General features: G+C 36.5%; 1 protein-coding gene and 1 long non-coding RNA gene across 15 annotated transcripts in view; one reads left to right on the forward strand and one right to left on the reverse strand.

Annotated features, from left to right (window-relative positions):
- The window catches only part of CHD9 (chromodomain helicase DNA binding protein 9), an 86,527-nt gene that overhangs the window by 6,255 nt on the left and 53,134 nt on the right, over positions 1-27,138 (forward strand). For 7 of the 14 annotated variants that reach the window (XR_012057775.1, XM_072934425.1, XM_030282527.4 and 4 more), the window contains 3 exons: positions 1,807-1,888; positions 3,603-3,691; positions 8,779-10,381. Coding sequence is in view for 13 of the 14 variants with exons in the window: in XM_072934425.1 (XP_072790526.1) it covers positions 8,945-10,381 (1,437 nt within the window). In the remaining variant the exon portion in view is untranslated. Of the gene's footprint in view, positions 1-1,806; positions 2,009-3,602; positions 3,692-8,778; positions 10,386-27,138 lie in introns of all 14 variants that reach the window. The other 7 variants (XM_072934426.1, XM_072934428.1, XM_072934432.1 and 4 more) reach the window with 6 other exon arrangements.
- Positions 404-26,947, reverse strand: LOC116808846 (uncharacterized). The gene is made up of 3 exons (XR_004369037.3): positions 26,809-26,947; positions 10,104-10,345; positions 404-1,435 (listed from the first exon to the last, which is right to left on the reverse strand). It is a non-coding gene; the product is annotated as an uncharacterized lncRNA (long non-coding RNA).

Here is a 27,138-nt window from a genome sequence, read left to right on the forward strand (position 1 = left end):
AAATCTTAAAATGGCCTAAATGTTTCTGAAGAAAAATACTAGAATTCAGAAATATATTTTGTAGGTCTGATTTAAGGTGTAACACTGAAATTGATAACAAAACAATAGAAAGCCTGTAATGTTTACATCTGAAATCTCAGCAGCACCAGAGGAATTTCTTTTTAAACTTACAAGGAAGTTTTTGTAACTGTTATTGGTGATCAGAAGCAAACTGCAAACTATAAATACATTACACTGAGTATGTTACTCTCTTTTGGCTACTAAATTTCCAAAAGAGACAATTGTATTTTGTACAGATAGACTAAAAGGAAAAAAAGTTGGGTGTAAGTGGAATTCAAACCTGAAGAACAAAGCATGGGAAGTTTTTGTTACTGGTATTAGAAAGAAAGTGACTAGAAGGAAATCACTGCAGTCCTGAAATTTATTAAAATCTCCACAGGTACACTTTGGAGAAACAAAATTGCAATATAGTATGAGCAGTACTGGCTACTAATATGGATTCCTTCAGTAGTCTGGTGGCCAAGCCTAGTAACTTCTAAACAGCTATTTTCACTAAAATAAACTGACTTGGGGATAAACTTTGTTCTTTGCAGTAAGGTATTGCAAACTCCTGGTATCTTTCTAGATTTCTGTCAATAGCAGCTGATTAACATGTTGACATTCTCTGTATTATTATTGTCCCTTTATTGCAGTTAATGTCCACAAGATATAAATGACAAAATAGAAGGTATATATACACTTCTGCCATTTTCATGCAATGTCTAATGGGTTTGTTAAACAAACAAGAGGAAGGGTTAAAACTAAATTGGGAGACTATATGCTGAAGCAGCAGCTGCACACCTACATGTTTTGTTCTGCAGGTGTGCTTTGAGGGCAATAACCTTTGGCAGAAAGGTGAAGAAGGTAGTTGAAAATAATAATGTCTTCAGCTGGTGCTGTTAAATTTTCTAAAGGTATTTGCCAAGACTGACGAGATAAAAGCACACAAGGATGTTGTGCAAAACCAAACTGTTTTACTAAAATTTACATAATATTTTTAAAAAATATAAATTTGTGTAGCTATTCTCAATTAATTGAAATGAATTGTTTATTTTGTGTTAGAAAATGTGTATAAAAATCTGTGGTTTAGTATCCAAAATAAGAATCACAGACTCACAGGGCAGGTTGGAGAGGAGCTCAGTGGGGTCACCGGGTCCAACCTCCCTGCTCAAGCAGAATTACCCAGAGCACAGGGCACAGGGTTGTGTCCAGACAGTTCTGGAATGTCCCCAGTGAGGGACACTCCACAGCTCTGGCCAGGCTGTTCAGGGTTGGGCCCTGCACAGCAAAGAACTCCTTGCTCATGTCCAGGGGCAACTTCCTGGGCATCATTCCTGCCCCTTCCTCTTGTCCCATTGCTGGCACCAGGAGCAGAGGGTCCATCCTCTGACACCTCCTGCAGATATTTAGAGAAATAGCCAAAATATTGTTGCTTGCCTTTTTTTTTTAGTAAAAGTAATACTTAACATTTAGTAAGAGTAATTTTTTTTAACAAATCACACTTAACAGATACATATATATGTATATATGTGTGTTTAAAAATTCACATGCAATATAGCTTATCTGAGAATCAGTGGAGATAGATCCAATTTTGGAGCTTATAAAAGCTCTACATTCCTTTTGTGTGGATTTCTCTTTGGCATTTCATATAATCATTAGTGAATCTTCTGTTGTCAGAAGTATTTTTTGTATTTTACATTTAGAGTAATGTATTGCAGACCTGGTGAATGTATATCTAGTTACATATGTTTTTTTTCTTCCTTTCAGTGTAGGATTTTTCAAACTTTTAAGTATTCCAAAATTGTCTCCATATTGGAAGCTGTTCAAGCAATGGACACTGTTCTAAAGAGTAAGAAACATCTTTTTTTCTCTTTATCTTGAGGATTTAAGAACAGGCCAGCTGCAGAAGGATATACAGCTGTTTTAGCCAAGAACTTAAAATTGAATTTATCTTATATGGTAGTTACAGGTGAGTTAGATTTCTTTATTTACTGTTGAACTCTTACAGGTAGAATAAATTACTTGATTGCAAGTTTTCAGGTTTTTTCTTTTTTTTCAAATAATAAATTTTTGAATGCCTCTATTCAGGTAGTGTATATATTGTAAAATATTTCTGCTTTAACTTTATTTAGCCAAACATGAACTTTTAAATAAGTAGAGACTGAGAACAAAAAAAAAAAAAAAAAAAAAAAAAAAATTAAAATGTGGCATAGGACCTAACAGTTAAATAGTTTCAAACTCCTTTCTAATTTCTGAATGTGAAGAGGACTTGTGTATGACAGAAGCTCTGTTTGTGTGATGGGATTTCCAGTACAGAAAAAGGGAACATCTAGAGCAAGTTTTCTGTCTGTTTTGATACAAAATTACTATCAGTTCACATAAATGGTAAACAAAGATAAAGGTATTTTAGCAACTTTCCCCTAGGTATATGTTAGGTACATGCTTATCTCATATGAATTTTAGAAAACTACTTCTCTGCATTAAGTGTCCCTATTATTGCAGAGCAGAAACATTTTATTTAGCAACCTTGGAAAACATATTGGGAAGTTACTGAATACTAGGAAGAGGATAAATGTAGCAATTTATGTACCAAATTAGTACCAGATACTTTTTTTTCTGAAACACTGCAGGATTTGGTAGCTGCTATAACCAATTTATATCTTCCACATATGTTACAGCATTGTTTCAAAGATGCAGGGAGAGGAAATAATTGTGTTAAAATCTGCTTCTCAATGCAGTATTATATGCCATGTTATCTTTAAACAAAGTTTAGTTCTGCAAAAGCATTAAAGACTTTGGCATCACACAACTGTATTTAGGAAGAGTGGAACCATTGTATTGGAATTGGAGGATGTTTGGTGCCTTGGACACAATAATCATGTTTTTGAAATGGAAAAACACTGGTGTAAAATATCAGTTCATATACAAGCTTTCTGTCTGTCTTTCAGTGTTAGAGGGTAGTTTTGTGTACTTTGAGGCTTTTACACAGTGGCCCTAGAACTGCCCCTCCCCTTTTCCCTTAAACTTTGTAATGTTTTGAAGCCTCTTTCAGATTAAAAGAGACCCTCTTGAAATTGAGCTCCTCTACCTATTGCCAAGGCAAGGAACAGGATAAAACTGTCATGCAGGTATTCTCTCCCCAAAAGGCACTGTCAGTTCCCATTGAAGTCCACTGTCAGAGTGGAACAGCTCTGTGCTGTTAAAAGACATGTTCAGGGCTTCTCAGACTGACAGGTTTAAAACCTAACCTCAAAACTTTTCTTTTTGCTGTTGTTGGAGTACTTACATCCTGTCTTAAAGTTAGCCTACACTTTCTGGTATTGTGGCACAAACTACCCTTCATCTTAAGGGGCTTGTAGACTTGGGTTATTTTTAGTAGTCCTACAAAGTGAATATGTATCTATTTACCAGACACAAAATCATAGCTACTAGTGATTGTGTATTAATTCTGCTGTTCTTGGTCTTATGGTATCTAGTGAGTTTTTGAGTTTCAGGTATTGTATTTGAATGTACACTCCTGAAGTTGGTTATTGTATGACTTGTTTGACATGCTTCATTTTCAGGTCTCTGATGATGAGGTATCCATCTGGATTTAAAACACAGCTCTGAGTTTTTCAATTCTTCATTAAAGAGATGTGTTCTATATTCATGGGTAAGAATATTTTTTATTTTGACTAGGCTCATTTTCTTAATTATCTTGATATATATTTTTAATTTAGAAGATTTCAGCAATTTAGTTTTGTCTTAAAGTTTTATCAGGAACTTTTACAGAGTATAGGGTTCATTAGGTGCCTGTGCTAGCTCTTAATTTTGACCCAAGCTAATAATTAAACTTTGAAATTCATATGTCTAAATATTAATGCTCTAATTAAATCACTAATTCCTAGTATTACAGACAGAGAAACAGTGGTATATAGGTAAAGAATTTATAAATTGGTCTGTGAGTTGGGAGTCATTTTCTGATATATATACAGTTCTATGGGTTTTAACTCCGCATCTTGCCATACATCTTTTGAATTCAGAGTTTGGAAAGAAAGTGGTTCTAACTTGGAATGCAACCAAAGCACAGGGTCTAAATTTTGTACTATCAAAACAAACAACACTTCTTCTCAATAACATTAACCTTACTTAATCCGAAGAAACTTTGTGGTTTACATACACCTGCACTTCAAAACAATAGGAAAAAAAACCTCAAAAAAGATTCTGTAGAAAATATTATTTTTTCAAAAAGCTACTGGTAGGTATTTTTAATTTTTGTAGGTCTCTGGAGAAAACAGCTAAGTTTAAGCTATGTTTACTTAATACATTGCAGAATTTGTTATTATGTTTTCTCTCCATTTATTAAGTATGGCTTACTGAAATATCATTTTGAGGCTTCATAAATTTACCTTGAGTTAAAAATTAATGTTGACCTGGATCTATTAATGAAGTATACTAAGTAACCTAAGCATTGCTGTGGGGCTTTTTAATACCATGTTGTTTTATACAGAGTTCTGTTATACACTTTCTCTTTGGGCTGGTTTTGCTCTATTCAGCTTAAGCAAAGCTGTTCTCATTAAAGAAGATCTGCTATTCACAGTGAAGGCAGACATGGTTGAGAATGGTAGAAATTTGTCTTCAGTTGCATCGGAAGATGGATTTTCTTCCCAAGTAAAAGGTCATTTGTATTGTTGGCTGCTTTGAAAGTCCATGAACAACCTTAACAAATAGCTAGCTACTTTTTTTTTTCTTATTTACATTTCTTATATTTATTTTCCAGAGCCTACTTGCATGAAAGGATGAGTGGTGGAGGAAGGGAGTTTGTGCATGTCTGGGAAGTAGAGAAAGGGAAACATTTACATGGGGTGTTTGGTGCAAGCAGGATCAGTGTAGGTATGGTAACAGACTGCTGTGATTAGTCTGACAAGCACACACAAGCCAGTGTGCCCCAGTTCTTTGCTCTTACTTGGAGCTGGAACTGTAGCCATGGACTAGAACTCAGTTCTGAGAATTTTGTTTAAGCCCATGTGTTTCAAATCTTCATAATCTTCAAATTAAAATTCAAGGTTCTTGAGTGATCTTTTGACTATTTAGCATGATGTCTGTGAACTCTATAGCAGAAAAAGAATTCTAAACAAAACCAGTATGTTGAGGGTATGATTTTACTACAGGGATGGCTCATTAATCAAAAATATTTAGAAATACATAATTAGAAATTCATAGAAATGAAAAGTAATTTTAATCTAAAATAATGCATCTGTATATATACAATTGGATGTATGGGTTTTTATTTGGGCTACCCAACCAAGTTTTATCCAAATTTTAGTGATAACAATAAAAAAAATGCATCTTTTCAATCCATATGTAGGTACAGATACAATGGCACTCCAGTACAGACAGTCCTTTCTGTTAGGGAATAAAAGAGTTTATATCTACAACATGTTCTTTTTTGGTCTTCTATATTACTGGGATTTTGAGGAAACTGTGCCCCTCTGTGCCTTTTAAATTTAACATGCACAGTGATCTTTAAATCTATGGTAAAATACCAATTATATTGGCACATCAGCAGGAAGTAACTTCAGTGTTATTTAATTAACTCACCTTTTGAACTTGGCCAAAGCTTTAGTTAAAATCTGACAACTAATGATAGTGTAATTGTCTTTTAATATTGGGAAGGGGATGTCTCATTTCTAAATATTGTGCAGAAGTGATCAGTTTTTTGAGTGTCTGGGTTTTACCATGCACCTTTATTGATGCAGTATTCCGTCTGCTAATACATGGGAAAATCACAGCAAGCCACAAAGCTGTCATGCTGTTGCATGTTACATAGAATTTAGCAAATACAGGGATTTTTTCAGTCTCTAGCAAACTTCTTGTTTGTTATGCCTGGTTGCATTGCTTCTCTAAAAAATCCCCAAAAGCAAACCCTTTGCAAGCATATAAAGTAAAACTCTTCCCTAACTATGACTGTGTCCTTTTCCCATAGGCTGGATTTCTGTTATGTCATGGTTTTATGACTTGTTTTAATTCCTTATGGTTGCTAACTTGTCCCTAGCTTCTCTCTGAGATGGCTTCTGTTATTTTTCTGAATAGCCATGGTTTCAACTTCCTTTGAGAGAAAATGGACACCAAAGTCACTGATTTCTCTTATCTTTGGCACTGTCATACATCAGTCATGTGAAGCAGTGCTGCCTTGTGTATTAAAGTTTGAAAGTGTGGATATCATGGTAAAGTGCTTAAGCTCCAATCGCTTCATAATCTCCAATTTACAAATAAGCTTTCTTCATAATAAATTTATATTGGTCTAATAAGCTGGAAGAGGTTTCTTGTGTATCTAGCCTTCAGATTTCTCAGTTTGGAAATTCATCTGTGCCATCCAACTTGCTTGGATCTTTAAAGTGAAGCTGACATCTTCAGGTTATGTTTCCTATTTATACCAAGATTTATTTGTGTTATAAAACCTTTGCATTTTAAAAGGAGTGTTCATATTATTTGTTCACTATTTCCTCTTTTGTTTTCCTTATACTGAAAGGAAGTAAGAAAAATGATGATGGAAAATGTTTCTTGGTTTTTGAGCCAAGAAGTAAATTTCTGTGAGGCCAGCTCTGAGTGTGCTGCAGTAATTCCAGCTGTTCTGCAAGCTTTTCTCCATTTCCTTACTGTAAAGGGACACAGTCAGTAAAACAGGAGGAGAGTGTCTGGTGTATGTGACTTTTAATACAGGGTTCTTTTAGTCCTGTTGAGTAGTTCTAGACTTCTATAGTTAAGAGCATGTATACTAGTTAATGATTGTACATTCTTGGGATCTATTTTGCTAAAGATAGAAGAAATATTTCTTTTTCCCTCTGTTTTTTTCCAGTTAGCAAAAATTGATCAGACTCAGTATGTCAACTTACTGATACAGGCTTCAAATTTGAGATTTTTATCAGTAGTCCTTGATAGCCTGGAACATGACCTTTTACCCATGGCTGCCATAATTTCCATCTTATCTTTCCTCAGTGGGGTTTCTTGAATTACATTTGTTTCATTCTACAACATTTTTTTTCCTTGTACTTAATCAGAATTGGTTTTCTTCTGAGCTAAAATAGCTCTCTCCTGACTTATCTTTTGTGTTGAGATAAACTAGGATGAGATATCATTATATTAGCAATGTTATAACCCATGCCAGACCTTCTACCTGGATCCTGCTGCTTGTTTGTCATCTATTGGAAGGTGTTGCATTCTGGGAAAATCATTATGTTGCTTTTAATTGTAAGTAGACAACTTAATCACTGTTAGAAGATAATGAGGTCTAATGTATATTAATGCTTTCTTTATCTTGGGACTTCAGGAGATCCCAAATTCAAGCAATAACTTGCACATGTATAATCTAGGATCCACAGCAGCTTTGCTATGCTAAGGTGTCACCTCCCTAAGCTTCTGTCACTTCATTTTAATCATGCTTGTTCTGCTCACTGACACCATACCTGATTAGTGTCTCTTAGGATGATACAGGATCCCTTTGTAAACACCAGAAGTTTCATACACTCAAACCTTAAAGGAGGTTTGTGAATTTAAGTCTGGCTTTATTCTGACTGTGGTCACACCACATTCAGTGACCTAGGAGTATATGCAGAATGGGTTCTCATCAGCTTGCCAAGAAGTACTTTGTGCTTAGTAGGTTCAGCATGAACCTTTTCCATCAGAGAATATGTCAGATTTAGAGGGTGTTAATTTCTGGAAGGATTCTATACTCATTCTTAGGAAAATTCATTAAGGAGGAATCGCAATTGAAGGTGAGCTTTAATAGGAGGGTCAGGAATTAAAAGTTATGGCTGGTTTTCTTCAGTTTTTTTTTTTTTTTCTTTAATTAGACATATGTATTGACAGGATAAAGGAATGATTATTCCGTGAAGGTGCTAATTTGAAGTGATTGCTTCCCTATTCTACAGGGTTACCAGTTATCTGGGGAAGTACATTATCACAGACACACATTTTCAGTCATTTCCCATTCTGTTTGATTGCACTATAAATCTGGGAGTTTTTAGGCTAAATGCTTTTTCAACTTTCCTTAAATCCCTGACTACAAATCAATTAATTGGTGATCACTCAGTGATACTATGAATAAATAGTTTCAAATGTTTCAAAACTAGGGCTGCAAACTCCTTTGAACCAAAGCTTGTTTTTTTTGTGGGTTTTTTTGTATATCATTGTATTCAGACTCTTGTCTTCTCTACTAAGAAGAGTCTGTTATGTCTTAAGTGTGATAAAATACAGTTTCTCAGGAACTTGCCTAATGAAACTTAAATAAAAGGAACTAAGTATCCCAGTTTCTCCTAATGAAATGAAGCTTTGACTTAAATGTAGTTTATAAACTTCCAAGTATTTTTGTTTAAGTATACAGAATTATTACATACATCATGCATATGTATGATTTCTTTGCTATAAACAAATTCTAATCCTGGAGCACTAAAACCCAATTCTGCTGCAATTTGGTAGTTTTAATGAATATAACCAAGGAGAATCTAAAACTCTGCTTTGAGTGAATTAAACAAATAAAACCATTACATTTAAAACATATTTTTATAAGGGGCAAAAATTATATATATATATGCACAGTGTATCAAGTATAAGCAAAAATAACTTACTTGATTTTTGGTGTAGCTAAAGTTATGAACAAAGTATCAAATAGCCTTAAAAGTGTTGGGCAGGGGCGGGAAGGATAAGGAGAGTAATTAAATATTTCATTTTTTCCCCCCTCCCCTCACTCCTCTCCCTCAGGATGCTTTAACACCTGAAGATAAATGTTTCATCAGAAGCACTAATGGCTGTTGGCATGCCTTGGATAAGGTGGTGACTGCTGGATGTCATTTGTTCCTGTTCACTGTGGAGAGACAAAATTGACTCCACTTGGAGTTGAGAGCAAAAGCAGAACAGACCTCTCAAGATGACTGATCCTATGATGGATTTTTTTGATGATGCCAATCTTTTTAGTGAGACATTGGAAGGTTTGTCAGATGATGCCTTTGTTCAACCTGGACCTGTTTCACTTGTTGATGAATTGAATTTGGGTGCAGAATTTGAACCTTTGCACATAGACTCACTGAACCATGTGCAAGATGCTCAAAATCAACAAAAGATGAGTGAGTTTGATCAGCTGAATCAGTATGATTCACTGAAGCTTCACTCAGTAAATCAGTCTTTTAATAGCTCAGCTGACAATGTCTTATCACCACACTCTCAGTTCAATTGTTCACCAGTTCATCCGCAAAACCAGTCCAATGGGATGTTTCCAGATGTGGCTGATGGTAGTCCTATGTGGGGTCATCAAACTGCCACAACTGTTTCAAATCAAAATGGGTCCCCTTTTCACCAAGGACATTCTCAGTCTATGCAGCAAAACAAAAGCTTTGTAGCACACCATGACTTTGCCTTATTTCAGGCTAATGAACCACAGCATCAGTGTGCCTCGCTACGGCCACAGCAGAGCAGGAACAACACGGGGCAGGATGCTCTGAGTCAGCCAAAAGACTTCATGGAAGTTAACGTGTCTACTTCCCTCAGAGTCAGTGTTAACCACCCACCTTCAGTTTCTAACCCATCGACTTCACAGCAGCCTCTGTCTGTTCAACAGTTTTCTCAAACTGCAAGTACTTCAATACATTTTTGTGGGAATCAAGAAGGAAATTTTGATGGACAGTCCCCAACTATTACTCCATGTTCTGTCAGTAGCAGTCAGCAATTTTCATCTCCGTATTCCTACTCGAATAATCACATTTCTCCTACCAGCCTCCTTCAGCCTACAACAGGTCTTTCTACTAGCCAGCAGACACACTCTATCTCTGACTTCACTGGAAGCGATGCCTTTACATCTCAAACAGGGACCAAGCAAGAAACAACCGAGCACATGTTGAATCCTAACACAGCCTTGAATTCAAGTACTTTTCAAATGTTGCATTCTGCGCATCCTCAGGGCAACTTTAGTAGTTCGAAACTCTCTCCTGTGAATATTAATTTTCCAGCTTCTACTGGTTCTGCTTCTCAGATAAGCCATTTCACCGACTCTATCGAAAGCAATGGTTTTACATCTTTAGATGACAACTTACTTCATCAAGTGGAGACTCACAATGAACCATTCACAGGACTTGACCCAGATGACCTCTTGCAGGAAGACCTTCTGCCACAGTTCGATGACTCTGCGTTTGTTCAGGATAGCACAAGCCATGTTTTAGAGCATGACCTAGAACACCACATAACCCCACAGCAAGTGACATCGTCATCCGAACTCGTTCGGCCACCGTCTCAAACTCAGATCCATCCTTGGCATTCTTCAGTTTCTAATCAGCACCTGCAAGGCAGAAGTCGTGCAACCTTACAAGGACAGGTATGTAGGGACTTCGGGAGTGGGGATTTCAATCATCTGATTTGGTTGATGGGGTGAAATGAATAATAGTGACTGGTGCTTGAGTCAAAGCATGATAACTGAAGTCTCTGAGTTGTTATTTGACCCTGAAGAAGTGTAGTTTAGGAGGAAGAAACCTAACCAGTTGATGCAGACATTGCTTTCTCCTGTTGTTTTCCTATCACTGCAGAAAGCAAGACTACATGATCTTATTCAGATAAAATGGTGTTGCTCCTTCTGCTGCTTGTACTTGTGAAGTACAACAGAGAAAATTTACTGGTTTATGATTGTGATGTGAATATAATGGCTTATTGTCTTGAAAATTAGAGAAACATGTTTTTAAGACCTTTGGTAAGGTTTGTATGGCTGATTTCCTGCAAGAATTGTGGTGGTTATGTTGTTGTTCTGTCCTTTGCTTTGTGTCTTTGTGCTCATGCTCATTGCCTAAAAATACATACTTATTTTTCTTGATTTTCATGTGTTCAGTTATAATAGAAAACATATAAAATGCTATGTCTATGTTGGATTTTGTTACTTTTGGCTAAATCAAAAAATTCAACAGTTGTTTTAGTATAATGTGACCATCTACTGCAAGTATTTGAGTCCTCCACGAGGAGGGCAAGATAACATAAAAATCGTTTGCTATTTTTCAATCTGTGCATTTCAAAACAGATGCAACTCTGATATCAAACAGAATTTACAGGAGACAGGTTTAAAGAGGTTTTAGTAACTGTTACTTCTGTATTCTTGCTACCAATACCTGAGAATATAGAATGTTGTCTTTCTGAAAAAAAAAAAAAAAATGGGGAAGGCCCAAGGACCTTAACTACTGACTTGTGCTTCCCTTAGTTTGTAGGACACAGGCCTGTGAAGGAGACAATGTAGCAGTTTTCCTTCCCCCCCATTAATTTTAGATCATTACCGTAGAGATAAGGGCTTAACACGCTTAATCTTTGGTCTTGGTTCAGTAGATTGCTTCTCCATTACAACTTCTGCTTATGTTTATGGAGCGTGTAATTGTCAATTCCTACCAGTGAAACTTTTTCTGTAAACTGTGGTGTGATGTTAATGGAACACAGGTATCCAGCAGTGCGGTTCAGATGAGCTTGATTAACTGAATGATGCAGGAGATTCAATCTGTTGGTTTTGATAAACATTTCCTTTCTCCTTCCCTGCCTAAAAAAACAAAAGAGGGTGCACCCAAGTAGCACCCTCTTGTCAGGGATCCCTGTAAGCTGAAGACAGAGGCTCCAGCAGCTCACAGGGGAAGGGGATCCTGTGGCACTGTGTGTGTGCAGTCCTCAGTCCTGCCCTGGGAGCAGTGCCCCATTCCCTGCCAGGGGCTGGGAACAGGGGTGTGGGGGCTCTTGGCCTCCCTGAGCATACTTGGGGTGAAGGGTGAAGAGGAAATGGATTCCAGGAAAAGTGGGGCTGGTGAGAAACTCAGGGATTAGTATCATTTTTGAGGAGCATGTGGGATATAAGCCAGGCAATGAAAAGCGGGTCTAATACAACTTTCTAGTGCTGTGACTTTTGTGTTGTATTTGTCAGAACCTTTCCAGACTTGCTTCGATCTCACTGACATCAGTTTTAGCATTTTGCTTTGGATCAAGGAATAGAGGGAAAGTTCTGAGATCTGTGGAGAGCCTTTTAAGTTTAGGGGTTTGGTTTTGTTTTTATCATGGTGTGAAAACAAAGCAACTTTGCAGTATTCGAAATTTTAATGTTTTTCCTCTTTGAAATGAAACAGCCAGAAACCAGATAGTTATAAAACTGCTTGGTTTGGTTTTTATTATTTTGGGGTATGCAATAAATTGTATAAATTGGATTCTGACCTTGAGTTTATCTGGTCAGACAGATGTTTAATGTCTCCTTCAAAGACTGGTTGTGAACTGGTAGCTGTCAAACTGTTGAGGAATGTACAGAAGCAAACAATGTAGAAGCCTTTTTAAATCAGTGGAGTATGTAGTATGAATAGAAATGGAAAAGTATGGCAATTACTGAAGTGTTTCAGATCTGTCCTTTGACTGACTACAATTCTGAGAAGGGCTTTGGTTGTAGCTCTCACTTCTATTCTTTGATCTCTTTTTAGAATTTCAAGTTCAATATGAGTTAGTTCTGTTAGAGCTTTTTACAAATGTGTGCAGTTTAACCAGGAAGGAAAAAGATGGGGTAAAGAGAGAAGGAATTTTGATCTTCCTAAAACTGGTTGGCTTTAGGTAAGAGTCAGTTGGAAAGGGATTTTGACAAGTTTCCTATGTAGCACTTAAGTGAACTTTTAGTTTTTTAACAAGACAGTATTTCACACTGACTTTAATTCATATTGAGGAAACAATTACTAGTGAATTTAGTTGGGTTTTTTTTCAACACTTTCAGTTTGATAATAGTTGATGTTTTCTCAGAAAGAATAACTTTATTTTATGAAATAGTTAATGAACTGTAGGTATTGGAACAGACCCAATATTAGACAACCAAAGATCTTTAACTGTAGTTAGACTGAGGTTATTTAAATTAACGAAGAACATTAAATACTTGTTTCAGTATTTGAGAGCAAGCATACTCATAACATTTTTACTTGTATGGTTATTCTTTTGATGAAATTAAAAATTAATATAATCTGTTTGGTATAATAATACTGCAGAATTAAAAAGACTGTCTTATAGTGCTAATATGCTTTCTGCTGTAATTAGATCAGAATTGTAAATAAATTGCACCCTTAATTTTACATCATGCATTTTTCATCAGAGTTCATTTGAGAACAGAAAGTAAAGTGGAGAAATGCTGAAGACTCCTGTAGACTTAGCATTGGCTAATACAAGACTTCTGTTCTTTTAACTCCACTTAAAACTGGTTTGAGTTTGCTATGGCTAAATAATCTATTTGTTTCTCAGAAGGATAAAAAAGGCTGCAACATTGTTTTAAATCTTTAGAAGAAAAAGGAAGTTGAAAAGATAATGTGAAGTATAAACTGTTGGAAAAATAATGTGAAGTATAAACTTTTGGAAAGATAATCTCAAGTATAAACTGTCCTTAGACGATTACAGCTGTCTTGCTGTGTATGTAATGTCTTCTGGCTGCACACATGAAAGCAGAGGAATTGAGATTAAAAATAATACCAAAATTAAAAATATACTGATGAAAAATAATATTTCATTAATAATATGAAGTGCTATAGGATGAGGTGATAGTCTTAATTCTTAAATTATGTAATTAATTGTTTTCCTTTTTGTGACTAAAAGTTTGGCACCTTACTTGGCAATTCAGTGTATTCAGGAATTTATGTAAAGGACTGACTTGAAACATGCAAGTGCTCTTATGCCTGCAAGCCTGAGCTGTCCTACCACTCATTTTATATTAATAGAGGACACTAATTTTTTTGAAAGAATTTATCTTGCCCTTGTTGAAAGTTTGGCAAAGTCTGGAACTCATAGATGATTGCTCAGGTGGTGTTGTACCCCAGGACATCTGTATATATCAGAGTGGTATAACCTCATATATGAGGTTATCATCAGAGAGGGAATTAACTCTCACCACATCCAGATCCACATCCAGATTTATGTGCTACTGAGATGTCCTGAAGTGTCACAGGCTGTTCATGTCTGACTGTGCTATCAGATGGCACTTTTAAAACAATTCTTAAATTCCTTGTAGACATGTATCCCTTGGATTACTCCACTTGTAAAACTCTTACCTTGCTATTGGTTGCTGTTCTACTTGTATATACAGTCAGGGACTGTGAAGTTTTTATGAGAGATACGCATAGTAAGTAGTGATGTGCTTTCTTGGCTAATTGTGAGATCTAAGTCCAAATGTATCAAAATAAAGGATATAGAACTTGGGTGTATATATATACACTATATTGTACAGATATAATATAGTATTAGAGTGTGTTTCTGATATTCTGTATGGTTCAATTTTAAGTAAGCCTGTAACAAGGAATATATTAAATTAAGGGATTGATCATACTACACAGAACTTCTTTGTAGTAGAGACTGGCTATTTTGCATAGTAAGTTTATGGGTTATGGCTCCTAAATGTTGGTACAGTACAAGATTTTAAAATTACGGTGCTGCTATGTGCATGTGGCTTGGGAAGCGGTGTAATATTTAGTGAGACTGAGCATAACAAAATACACATCTGAAAATCTGTTTGAGTTTGCATCATCTTGCATCTTTGCATCTAGTCAAAAGTTTGGACTTGATGATTTTGGGAGTCTTTTCCAGCCTTAATGATTCTATGATTGGAAATCTAAATGTTTGTTCCAGTAAGCATTTGGGTTCATTACAAATCATATCTTGTAATTTTGATATGTAAAAAACCTCCATACCCTTAACATGGATTATTCTTCCTAAAGTGCTGAATAGTGCTGGTATAACTCCCACTAAGCATATCCAATGTTCTTATATTTTTCCTTTAATTAGGGTCAATTTTATGGGTGACATCATATTAACAAATGTAAATCTTTGCCTGAAGTTTCTTTCTAAGTATTTCTACAAGTTGTATGCACTGGATTTAAATTTTTGTGCCTCAGGAACATTTTTACCTTCCTCATAGGAACATAAATCCTGTACCACAGTGAGGCAGCAGAATTCCCAGCATCTACTAAGTTTATCATCCATGCTGAAGTATTGAAAACAATCCTTTCACTGATAACCTTTATGCAATATTTTGCAGCGTTTTTTTGCTTTATTTCTGTGATTTGAGAAAATCCTGCACAAACAGGTAGGATTGACCATGGCAAAGCTGTGTCAAATGCCCAGAGTTAATGAGAAGAGTAGGGCAGCATCTCTGAGCCCAAGTAGTGCAGCTCCTGGAATGAAGTTCTAAATTACAGCTGTATATAATATAATGTTTTCATTATTAATCTATGGCTTTTTGCCAATAACCTATTAATCATGTAAAGAGCAGTGTTTTGATAGCTTTATTTATAGTTGAATATGTATGAAGCACTTGCTTTTGTATATATTATATATGTTTTATATAAACCTTTTATACAGTTCATTTTTTAAATTGAAAATTGCATAGGTTGGGGAAGAAAGTACATGTTTGTGAGATAACTTTGTAACACATTTATTGAGGAGTATAATTTTTATTTTCTCCATTTTCATTTCCCCTGTTTTGGCTTTCAAAATAGAACTGTGTAGTAAGGGAAAGACAAAAAATTGCTGGGCTTTTCAGAACACTGAAAATGTGCCAGAATATCTCTTCTATAGTTTTAAATGCTTTATGAGTTTCTTCATAATTTCTGTTGAGTGGAATTAATTTTTTTTCATAATTTTTTTGGATCTTTGTGCTATCATGAATGCTGTTCTTAAACCTTTCTTAGAAGGTCTCTCTCAACCTTCATCACTTGTCAAATAATTAGGCTGTCCAATTCTTTGTGTATGCTTCCTCTTTAAAATTAAACACTTGCTGTTTTAATGATTGTCATAATATTATAATTTTTTTTTTCCTGAGGTAATTGCACACTTGTTAAATAACTACTATTATTGTCTTTGAAATGTGCCAAAAGAGAAGCATTTTTGTAAAAAGTAGTTAACAGATGGCATGCATAGGAAGAAAGCTTCTGGCTGGGTCAAATTGCAGGAGTAAAATAGCAAGGTGAGACTAGTTGATAAAAATAAATTAAATTAATTCTTTTTTTAAATGATAATGCAGGGTAAGTGTGGTTGAATAATCTAAATAACTGTTTGGAAATAGGTGTCTTGTTAACATTGAAAAAATAAAAAGTAATTCATTAATGTGAGAGTACTGATAGAATTGTGCAGTCTTAGTGTCCGGAAGAAGTGGTACCTAATTACATAGAAAAGAGAAAACAAAATCCATGTTAAATTGTCTTTTAAAGACAGCAGTCCATTCTATAGGCTGTTCAAGTTGTAGTTCAATATATGCCTAAATTATAATAAATTATCAGGAAAAAACAATTAAAAAAAAATCTATTCTTTCATTTTGTCTTGTGTTAATGCAACATTTGGGCTATGAACTGCACAGGGAAACTCCTTCAGGTACAGAAAAACTTTGCACTTTTTTTGTCAAGGGTGTTTTTCCAGAATACAGGTTCCTGGTTTAGTTCTCTCAGTGGCACAGGATCAGGTTCCCTAGCACACTGGAGGGTAGTTTGTCAATGCACATAAATACTTGAAGGTGTCAGGAGCAGGGGGCCAGGCTTGTTCAGAGGTGCCCAGTGACAGGACAAGGGGCACAAACTGAAACTCAGGAGCTTCCATCTAAATATGAGAAACAACTGCTTGACTGTGAGGGTGACAGAGCCCTGGAACAGGCTGCCCAGAGAGCTCCTGGAGTCTCTTTCTGCTCCAGAACTGTCTGGACATCCTTTGCAGCCCGTCCTAGGGGGCTGAACTACATGATCCCCAGAGGTCCCTTCCAACCTCAGCCATTCTGGGATTCTGTGACAGAGGAAGGAGTGGGAAGCATTATTTTCTGCAGTGCAGGCAAAATAATTGTGTGTGAGCTTGCAGCACTGAATGCAAAGAGAGTGCAAGTGGACTCGTTGTGGGACTGTCCATTGGCTCCAGTAACCACTAACCTCCTTTGACTAACACTGTTATCTAGACTCTGCATTTCTGAGTGACTAAAAACATACCATTGCCTGTAAAACTTCCAGAGCAGCATTTTATCTTGAGACATTTTATAGAAAATCAACACTTTATGAAGTGTTAGTGAAGTGTTATTACTGAAAGAGCAGCAGAACTTGTAAAGATGTTAACCAGTAGTGTGGTTTTGAAGCCAGAGAATCTGATACATTTGGAATTCATGTGGCTTTTCTTCAGATGTCTATGTGTTTTGTGCACTCAGGTTTTGCAATTTCTTTTAGCTATTATGTTATTTCTAAATATATAGACAGATCAAAATAATTTTCAACACTTTGTTTCCCAAACAGCCTCCCACATCTGGAGAGGTATTGTTTTCTTTGTTTATTATCAGGTTAGAAAAAAAATTGCTGAATTTCCTGGTTACAAAGATTTCTATGAGAGTGTTTATCATCAGGTGCTGAGTGGATTGAATTTGGGAACTCTTAAGGCTAATAAATATAAATTAGTGGGATTCTTAGGATGATGAGACTGAGAATTCTAATGCTGATTTCAGTAAGCATGATAAATGAAGCTAGGAATGTGGCTTTAGGCTAGAAAAGATGACAAGTCTTACATTTTTGAAAGCCCTGTAATTTGTAGCAGAGATTGATTTTTCTTTCATAAATGTGGCAGGTTTTCTTTTGTGTGGATTATTTGGCTTGTATTTGTACTTGAGTATTTTGTTCCCTTGCTAGCTTACTGTGAAGGCAAGCATTTTAATTTATATCTCCTGAAATTGTTCCCATCTTTTACGTACTGCCTGCTCAGTAGTTAGCCCATATTTGAAAATAATTTCAATGTTAGTAGCATATCATATATATGTACATAATGCTGCTGAGCAGCATGTTGAATTGCAAACCAGAATTAGTTCCATCGATTAATATGATAATTAGTTTCATAGATTATCTTTTAAGAGATAGTCATGACCTCACAACTGAGTTTTTGTTTATATCTTGGAAAGAAAAGAGAAGTTAGCCTTAAAGAAGCCATTGCAAATATTGTGGTTATGAGATTCTTGTGTCTTTTCTTAGCATTTAAAACATTGTTTTAACACAATAGTCCTACCGATAGGTCTTTAAAATAATCTTAAGCAATCTTGAAAGGAATTGTTTCACTGTACCTTATTTTTTTAATGAGCACCACAATACAGAGATTTCTTTAATTGTAAGAAAGTTGTTTGTAAAAATAGTTTGTTTTTAAGCAAACTCACAAGAAAAGCATAGCTCTTGTGCCTTTTGAGACTTGCAGCATGCTATGGCTTCCAGTACCTGTTTGTATTCCTCAGTAGGATAAGAAGATGCAGTACCTGTGCATTGGTTTTTATCTTTAAAGTCGTTGCAGCAGTTGTCCATGAGGCCTAGGTATGGCTCAGCCTGATGTGTAAACTTTGTTGTAGCAGGAACTTTGGTCCTTGAAACTCTTAAAAGCAGAAACCAGCTGTTAGGGAACCCAAGCTATCACAGCAAAGGCAGGTAAATTATTTAAAGAACATCTGAGTGACAAAATCAGACATGTGTCTTACTGTCTTTGAGTTCAGTAAGAACAATTCTTAAAATAGATTAGGCAAATTTATTTTGATGTGCCTGTATTGTAGCTCCTATTTATATCATCCTTTGGAGGATTCTTTGACGTGCAATCATGTAGTGTTTGAAATCTGATCAACTCCAAAACATCACACAAGAGATGTGTTTTCTGAGTTAATGTGGTTTAATTGCAAATGTGTTCAAGCTTTGAGTGATTTTGGATTTTCAGAAATGTTGACCCAGCCTTGCTTGTTGGGGACAAAGGTACAGGGGGGCTCCTGCTCATGATGGTGCTTGGGGATGCCCTTGGCAGCACACTGCGGTCTCTAGCCAGGCTGTCACTCTGCTCTGGGCTGGTGACAGCTTCTGCTGACTTCAGCTCTGTTAAAGACAAGAATTTCTATTTTCTTGGCCTTTACAGTGAGTCTAGTCCTGCCGCTTTTGCTAGTAGCCAGACTCAGTTGAGGTTAGAAACATAACCAGAGCAGTAACTTTTCAAAACCTGTCTTGCAACATTTTTTTTTTTTGCACAATTTTTTCTGTTTGATCCTTACCAAAAGTTATTTTATGGTTATTACTGTGACACTCTTGGATGCTATGTTCTTTCTCTAGAAATTTTATATATATTTATTTTGGGTAAAAAATAGTTTGGTTTGCTTGCTTTTTGGGTTTCATTTGCCTGAAATCAAACTGTTGTTCTCCAGTAGTATCCTCTTACTTTGGACTTCTTATTTTTGAACCATCATCCTTTTTGATAAATTCCTTTTCTTTAGGCGTTTTGTTTTATTCCTTAACTAGGGGGAAGGATTTTGTTCATGAATATTTAATTGAGAAAACCAGATTCAAGGGAAGTAGTTTCATTAGGTTAGCATATATGCTAAAGGACTGTTTTGAACTGAAAGATTCTGGCATAAAAATCTGCTAAAGTAGTTCATTGAAGCTGAAACAAAAAATATGTAAGTTGTTTTGAATTGAAGTGGAAGAAATATGCTCCCTCTTTGATTTAAATGGAAATATGCTATTAAGTTAGTACTGATATTAGTGACTCCCCAGCTGTTGATGTTAAAAATAATTTTCCCAATTTCTGTCATATGTTTTAGTGTTAAGTGCTGGGTTTAACATTAAGTGCATTTTTAATCTCACTGAAATTACAAAGGCTGACAACATTTTGGATATTCTGTAAGGTATCCAAAATACTGTGTAATACTACTAAAAAAAAGCCACGTTCAAAGATTAAGTAAACTTTTAAACTTAACTGCTTCTAGGGAATAAAATTATTGTACAGAGATGTTACATGCTAGCCTTTCTGCATATGCAATCTGTTTGGTTTTAAAGATCTTTCATGATTGGTATTTCCCTCCTAATCAAATTATACCTATTTTTCACATCTGAAGATACTTCATTGTTCTGCTGCAAACAAGCACTGAAAATGCATACTTTAAAAACAGGAAAAAGTTAAAAAGAAGTCTGGCAATATTATCATAGGATCATTTCCTGGGGACTGAGCAAGACTGTGATCCATTGCAGTATGTTTTTCCAGTAGCCTTTATACTTTGAATAAGCTGGTTCACTTACCTTCTAATTTAATTGGTTTTTACCATTGCACTCAATGTATTATAAAATGTGAGCAGAATTTGGTAAATTAGGTTGTTGGAGCATGCTGTGGAAGAAGAGCTACCTCTGTGTTTTGTCCAATGTGTGGTTGTTTTTCTGACCAAGCCTGACTTCCCTTTCTGTAGGTAATTGCAGAAGTGAGGCACTGAAACAAAAGGTGGGCAGCTTCCTGCTGGTTCTGAAGAGTTCTTGCTCACTTGCCCTTCCTTTCATCCTTTCAGCAGGTTCAGTGATTTCTCCAAGCAGCAGAAGAGTACCAAGAATAGACCATGGGGGTTGTGCAGTTTACAGCCCTTCACACATGGAATTTCTTCTCAATCTGGGCTGATAACAAATTGAGACAGAATGGAAGAGCTGGGGGATAGTGGAAGGAAATACTGCCAGTAGTAAACTTCCTAAAGATGAAAGTGGGTTTTGTATCAATCATAAAAACCTGTTCTTCCAAGGTCACTTCCATGAGAGATCTAGAGCGAGCACTGTAACTGAAATTTTGACAAGACCCTATGACCATCAAGGTGCTGTTGTTTTTTCTTGCTCAGAGATGGATGCTGTGCTGGTTTTTAGTGTGATTGGGACACGTGTGTTGAAGCTACCTTGGATTTTGGGACTAAGGGGAAAGAAAGCTCTTAATGTGATGTTCTTTTTAAAGGTAGTTTGGGTGGGATTTTGTCTTCTGGTCTTCTCTGGTTGGTAAGAAAAAAAAAACATGAGAAAATAACTTTCTCAGTGGCACACAAAAGTGATGGTCATATAGAACATGGGTGGGTAAGTGGCAACTTTTAAAAATTCAGTTTAATTTTGAGTTTGTTGCAATTTTGTTTTCTGTTCCGAAGACTTCTGCAGTCAATTCTTCATTATTTTTACCTTTAAATCATCATTTAAAGGGATTTTGTTACCTTAAATTAGAGCAGTTTCAACTAATGTTATGTTTTCCAGGAGTTTAAAGGCCATTATAAAAAAAACAAACTGGGGCCATTAAAAAAAACTTTTCCAATAGTAAAATCAGGCATATGTATGTGCATGTGTTCCAGAAGGAACAAATTCTTATCTGTACTGTCCAAGAAGGTGTTGGATGATGTTAGATTTCAGTAGATCAATATATTTTAGTGCTTTGCCTAGGGATTTTGAACCCTAATAACTACTTTTTTAAAATCAGAAATATGTTTGATTTTTCTTGTCTGTAACTATTTGAAGTATTTTACAGATTTATTTCCAGATGCCCACATAAGACTTGTTTCAAACAGTGAACTGAAACCTGAATTGCCTTTTTATAGAGTAGAGAGTTTAGTCATCCTTGTTGTTTAAGGAGTCAAGTAATTGCAAAATTTTAAGGTTACGATTAGGCAAGAATGCAAGAAAGAAAGAGAAGTTTTTTTGCTGGACGATTTTGGCCTTTAGTTTAAAGAAGAAAATTTTTAAGTAGAGGTAGGGGTATGGCATGACTGTGAATTCGGTCTGAGTCTAGTAACTCAATGGTGCATCCAGCAGGTGCCTTAGATATGATAATATCTTTTTCATAGAGAGGAGCCCATAGTTTTCTTATGGTAAGTGTAGAGATACTGCAATGGTACACCACGAGGTGTGCCCTGCATCAGCCTCAGATCAGTGTAAATTCTGGGTGTTCTGGCTCTGCATGTGAGAAAGAGCTCGGAGTTTTGCTGAGGCAGTGGCTTGTGTTGGCATTGTCTGCTATTTTCCAAATAGCTCTTATATTACAGACTGGAACCCAAGAGAAGTGGGTATATGATGGGCACAGAACACAAAGCCACTGAAAACTGAAACACATTAAATGCAGCACTTGGCAGAGCAGGCGGGATGAAGTTCTCAATTTCTTTCATTTCCTGGCAATTTAGCATACTCCATTACATAGTTCCTCCTTTAAGAGTTCCCGTGCAAATTACACACAGTTTTCATACCACTACTAAATATTCAGAAAAAGATTCTAACTATAGCTGGCACTAAGCCCCAAAATACTTTCTTCAAACAATCTCTTCCAAATGGAAGGAAAATGTGTGCTGCAGACTCATCCTGTAACTTCCCATGCTGCCTCTGCTGCACACCCAGCCTAGCAGCTGCTTCCATGGACATGGCTTGATCTTCCCCCCGTGAATGATAAGGCAGGTCACTGGTTAAGAAGCTGCTACTAATGACAACTATGGTATCATCATTTTACTAGTGGCAAAACACGATTAATGATACTATTACTGGGTTCTGTAGCACTGAGATGAGAAAGAACACATTATGTAGAGAGAGTGTGACGTGCCAACAGGTGCATGTTTCATCTTAGAAACATGACTAGTTTAAGGTTGCTGATCCCCCCCATTAGTGTTTTCATTTCCACAGAAATTTAAAATTTGGTTATAAGCATGATGCTAAGTGCTTTGTGAGGCATAAACCACAATCATATCCCAAATCACAGATGTATGTTCTGAAGTGACTGTTACACAGATAAAAATTGTTGTCCAGCCACAGTGCTGTAATTGTTAGCCATTCATTTACCAACCTTGTAGATAACAAGTATGAAAGATGAAAAAGACAGACTCTCACCTGGTATGTTTTGGGTTTTTTTTAAATTTATCTGTACGTGTCTATTTTAATTTGGGTTAGGTATTGTAAATGTGTGTCGGGAAATTCCATACCCATTAAACACTGAGACATTCATTAGCAGTTATAACAAGCTAGAAAAAGAAGGAAGCATATTATCAGCATATTGAAAGAACCACAATTTGGAATACTTCATTGGCTCTCTTAATAGTTCCATATATGTACCAAAGAGAGTGCAAAAATGATAGAACCCCACAGATCTTCATTTGCCAGTGCTTTTGGCTTTGTGAAGCAATCCCAGCAGATGGTGTGGGGCAACTGTTGAATAAAAATTAAAAAGCAATTCAGAAGGAACTCTAAAGGGACTTGTCTCTGGGGAAAAGAAACTCTGTTGCATATTTAGGTGATCTTAGTTGTGCAGAAGAAGACCTGAAAATCTAATTTCAGTTTACTGTCTAAAGAAAATTGTATCTTTTGCTGGGATTGCCATGCAGCAAAGATGTCTTTCTGCATGCATGTGGGGTGACACACATAGATATTGTAGGTAATCTTCTACAGAGAGACTCTGTAAAGGCTGTGAGGTTTTGGGTTTTTTTAATAGATAAATTTTTGATTATAAGTCCACCATTAAAAGTCACTAGAAGACTTATTTTTGCAGACTGTTCTCGAAGAAAGAAGTTAAGAGTGCTAGTATGGAATTCAGATGTCACTGAGGTGATTTAATGCTTTGGGGGTTTTTTAAAGTTGCATTCCTAAATACAATTTTATAATTCAAATGATGAATGGATATACCTTTAAGATTTTTCACTGTAGTGAGTTAAAAGCAACTGCAGTTTTCAAATTTTCATGTGATTATGATGTGAAAAAATGAGAAGCTAATTTGGACAAAGTCCCCAAACTGTTGATTATTGTAAGTCATGCAATTTATTTATCTGTACTATGGTTCTGATATTAATACTGTTCTGGTGACTGGACATGCACAAAGAGATGCCTTGTTTAGTAATAAACATGAACAAAGGTGATGTAGTAATGCATGAAGATCAAGTTTCCAGGTGGCTAATTTTAGCTGTTTTTAGTGCAGTTGATGTCAAGGTCATCTTGATTTCCTGAGGACCTGATAAGATTGTCAAGAACTTGTTAGGCTCTCAAGGCAGCCAGTACCTGGTCTGAGCACTGTCCTGCAGGTGTGTACTGCTACCAGCAGGAGAGAAACACTCACTCAAGGCATGTAACCTTAGCTTTCTGTTGTTAGACTCCTTAGGGTCATAATTTAGCTCTTAGTGCTCTTAGCTCATAATTTAGCTCTTAGGTAGCTAATCTAAGTGGTCGGTAGATCCACAAGTGAAAAACATTATTTCAATAAAGTGCCGTGTATAATTCAATCACAAATGTGTGACTTGTTAAAATTTCAGAGAAAAGCATTGTCAGTTCCTAGAATATATCAACAGTGGGTGCAACTTCAGGGAGATACTTAGTCTGAAAGGTTTTGTGCACACACAGAATTGAAAGTAATGTTACTCTATTGTAAAGGGCCATACCTACTGTAGGAAAGGTGTTCTTACAGTGGAAGCAATGTTTTACTATGGAAACAGATAAGACAGGATTTGGGAGGGTTTTCTAGGAGGTAGAAGTAGTTTCAGTGTTAAACTTGCCTTCTCCTTGGGGCTTCCTCTATAGTGATATGCAGAGGATGAGAAGGAAGTACTTGTGGAGGAAATGAAATTGGGTTTTTGCTTTAGAGGAGAAAAACCTGATGTCTGTAAGTGTTGAGGATGGTAGTTTGTCCTTGCTGGGGGGAAGGATGTTATGCCAGTGAAGGTCTTCAAATGCATGTCCTAAGCAACCACAACAAAATGTTGGAGGAAATGCCTTTCTATGAAAAGCCTACTCAGCAGAGTACTGTTGGCTATTGGAAAGATGCTGTCATGATTCTGCTTCTTGATATTGCCTAGGAACTTGATTGCTTTTACATTGTTTAACTAAGAAATCCTTTAGATATGTGTAGGGTACCTTCTACTCCTGTGAGACAGCGTGTCAAATTCACTTTAATAGTGCCAAAAAGATGCTCCCCTGGCTGTGGATCAGGGCATGTGTGGGGAATTCTACAGCTGTTGTCTGATCTGCTCCCTGAGTATTTTTCGGGGCCAGCTCTGCGGTGTGAGCACCACCAGGGCCCATACCTGCTGCTGTTGCTAATGGCTTTTGCAGGCAGCAGCAGTAGTGTGAATTTGAGGTGATTCCTGCCAATTTCCCTGCTGCCCAGAGGATTGTGTGGAGCAGCAGGGAACTGACAGGAGGCTTGTTTCCTGCACTCGGCTGCTTCTTGGCAAAGCCATTAGCAGCAGCAGATACCCTGGAGCTCCCTCTGTGCAGACTAAAAAAGACAACATTGCATTGCTTTGCATTCGCTCATAGTTGGATGATTATCTTTGCAATCGTGAAAAGTACAAACTGATTTTTCCCAATAAAATCTTCAGGTTTTGAATATGTGGTGGCCTCAGGGTTTTCCTTTCCACCTTCACCTATATGTTTGTCAGTTAAAAATTTCTTATTCTAGATGGAATAGGTTTGTAAGGCATTGGTGAGAGGATATATTCCTTAAGGATGTTTTATCTGCGCTCGGTCTCACTGAGGGGGAGGGGTATTTTCAGCTTGCAAAAGGCTTTGCCTTTTTTTTGTAGATGCTCGAGAACCTTTGAAACTGTTTTCATTGCGCATGATGATTTACAACTGTTCAATCATTTTATAGCTGTGCATGTTTTCGAATAATGAAATTATTGGTAGAATAAAAGAGTCTGCGGATTAAATGGCGTTTGTTGCTAAGTACACACAGATCCTGTCCTCTGTAGTGCAAGCATGTTTCACGCTCTAATCTCAAAGCACTTGTGTTGCTTTCCAGTTTTGGTTTTTGTGACAATGGTGACTTTCTTGATGAAGGTTTCGTTACAGATTTATTTGGTTTAGAATGGCTGGCTGGTACCTTCCTGCATCTTCATGAATGTCATTTCCATATGGTTAGAAATGTCATAGCAAAATTATAAAAAGCCTATGGTCTGGGATTTCTAATAAATAGCTTAATATTTGTGCAGTGCAGGAGACAGAACTCGGAAGGGATAATACAGAGCAAGATGCAGAGGGATTATAACATAGAGGAGCCTCGTCCAGCATACTCACAGTTCTACAGTAAGAGTGTAGTAAATGTTGTTGAGGAATAAATTGGGAAGCAGCTTTGAGCTCTGAGAAACTGCAGCAAAGAAACTTTATTATAAAAGAATAAAATATCTAGAAAGAGACTGTAAAAGGATTCACGAAAAAGTCACCATTTCTGGATTACCTACTTAATTATTAAGCATTTTTTGTTTGTTTGTTTCTGGCCCAGGAATGTTCAAGAACCGACTGATGTAACACTTCTGGCTTTAGTAGCACTTGGCTTTTAGAGCTAAAATTATACCCAGGGAACATGAGGAATATTTTTTTTTTGTTTAGCTGATCTCAAAATGTAAAATAGTCGATTAGTTACCATTTTTACTAAGATATGAAATAATCACCCTAAATGATAAATCCCTGTAATTTATTATAGTTACTGTAAGCATAATGTAGAAACATCTTGGCTAGAGTTCTCAAAAGTAAAATTGTGGTAATTGTCCTTGTGATGCTGCTGCATATTTACAGAAATATCTTTAAATTTAAGTGGTATTGTTAAGAAAATAATCAATTTAAATTATTGGTGGCACTAGTATTTCTACTGGACAAGGAACTTAATTTTGAAATTAAATAGAAGTGAAATGACCTTTTAGAGTAATGACTAATCTTAACAATCTCAAAATCTTTGCCATATTTTAAATTTTCTATGGAAAAACATGTATCTTGCAAAATGAAGGTATATGTGTATATTGAGAAAAACAGAAATCAACTCCTGATCTTTCTTCATTCTTCTTGAGTGGGCTTTTGAGAATCAAGGGTATTGCTAGGATGGAGCTATGCTGTCAAAAGCTCCTTTTTTTTAATAATCTTGCAAAAATCCCCAATCTTCTTTTTGGTTTTATTTGCTACGTTCACAACATATCATTTTAAAACTTGTCTGATTTTTTTAAAATAGCACTTTAATCCAACCTGGGAATGAAGAGACGCTTACCAGAGAGCCGTGTCCCGAGGAGGTTTCCACCGCAGGGTCCCGCAGGTCTGGGCAGAGGCAGAGCGATAAAACCGAGCAGTTCTTCCATTTTCTGTAGGAAGCAGGGAAGCCTGTCAGCAAATGATTTATAGTCACTGTTATCGTGTAGTAATGAAGTAAATGCAAGAAAAATAATTTTTAAAAAATCAAAAAGTATATTGGAGAGCAAAATCAGTTTGTGAGGCCAGAGGCTGGGGTTCGGCCGCTGTCCCCCGGGCTGGAGCCGCAGGGCTGCGGTGCAGCGAGGGGCAGCCCAGCACAGCGCCCGGTTCCCACGGTTTTCCGAGGGAG

Source organism: Taeniopygia guttata, chromosome 11, assembly GCF_048771995.1.
Source record: "Taeniopygia guttata chromosome 11, bTaeGut7.mat, whole genome shotgun sequence".
NCBI classification, from domain to species: Eukaryota; Metazoa; Chordata; class Aves; order Passeriformes; family Estrildidae; genus Taeniopygia; species Taeniopygia guttata.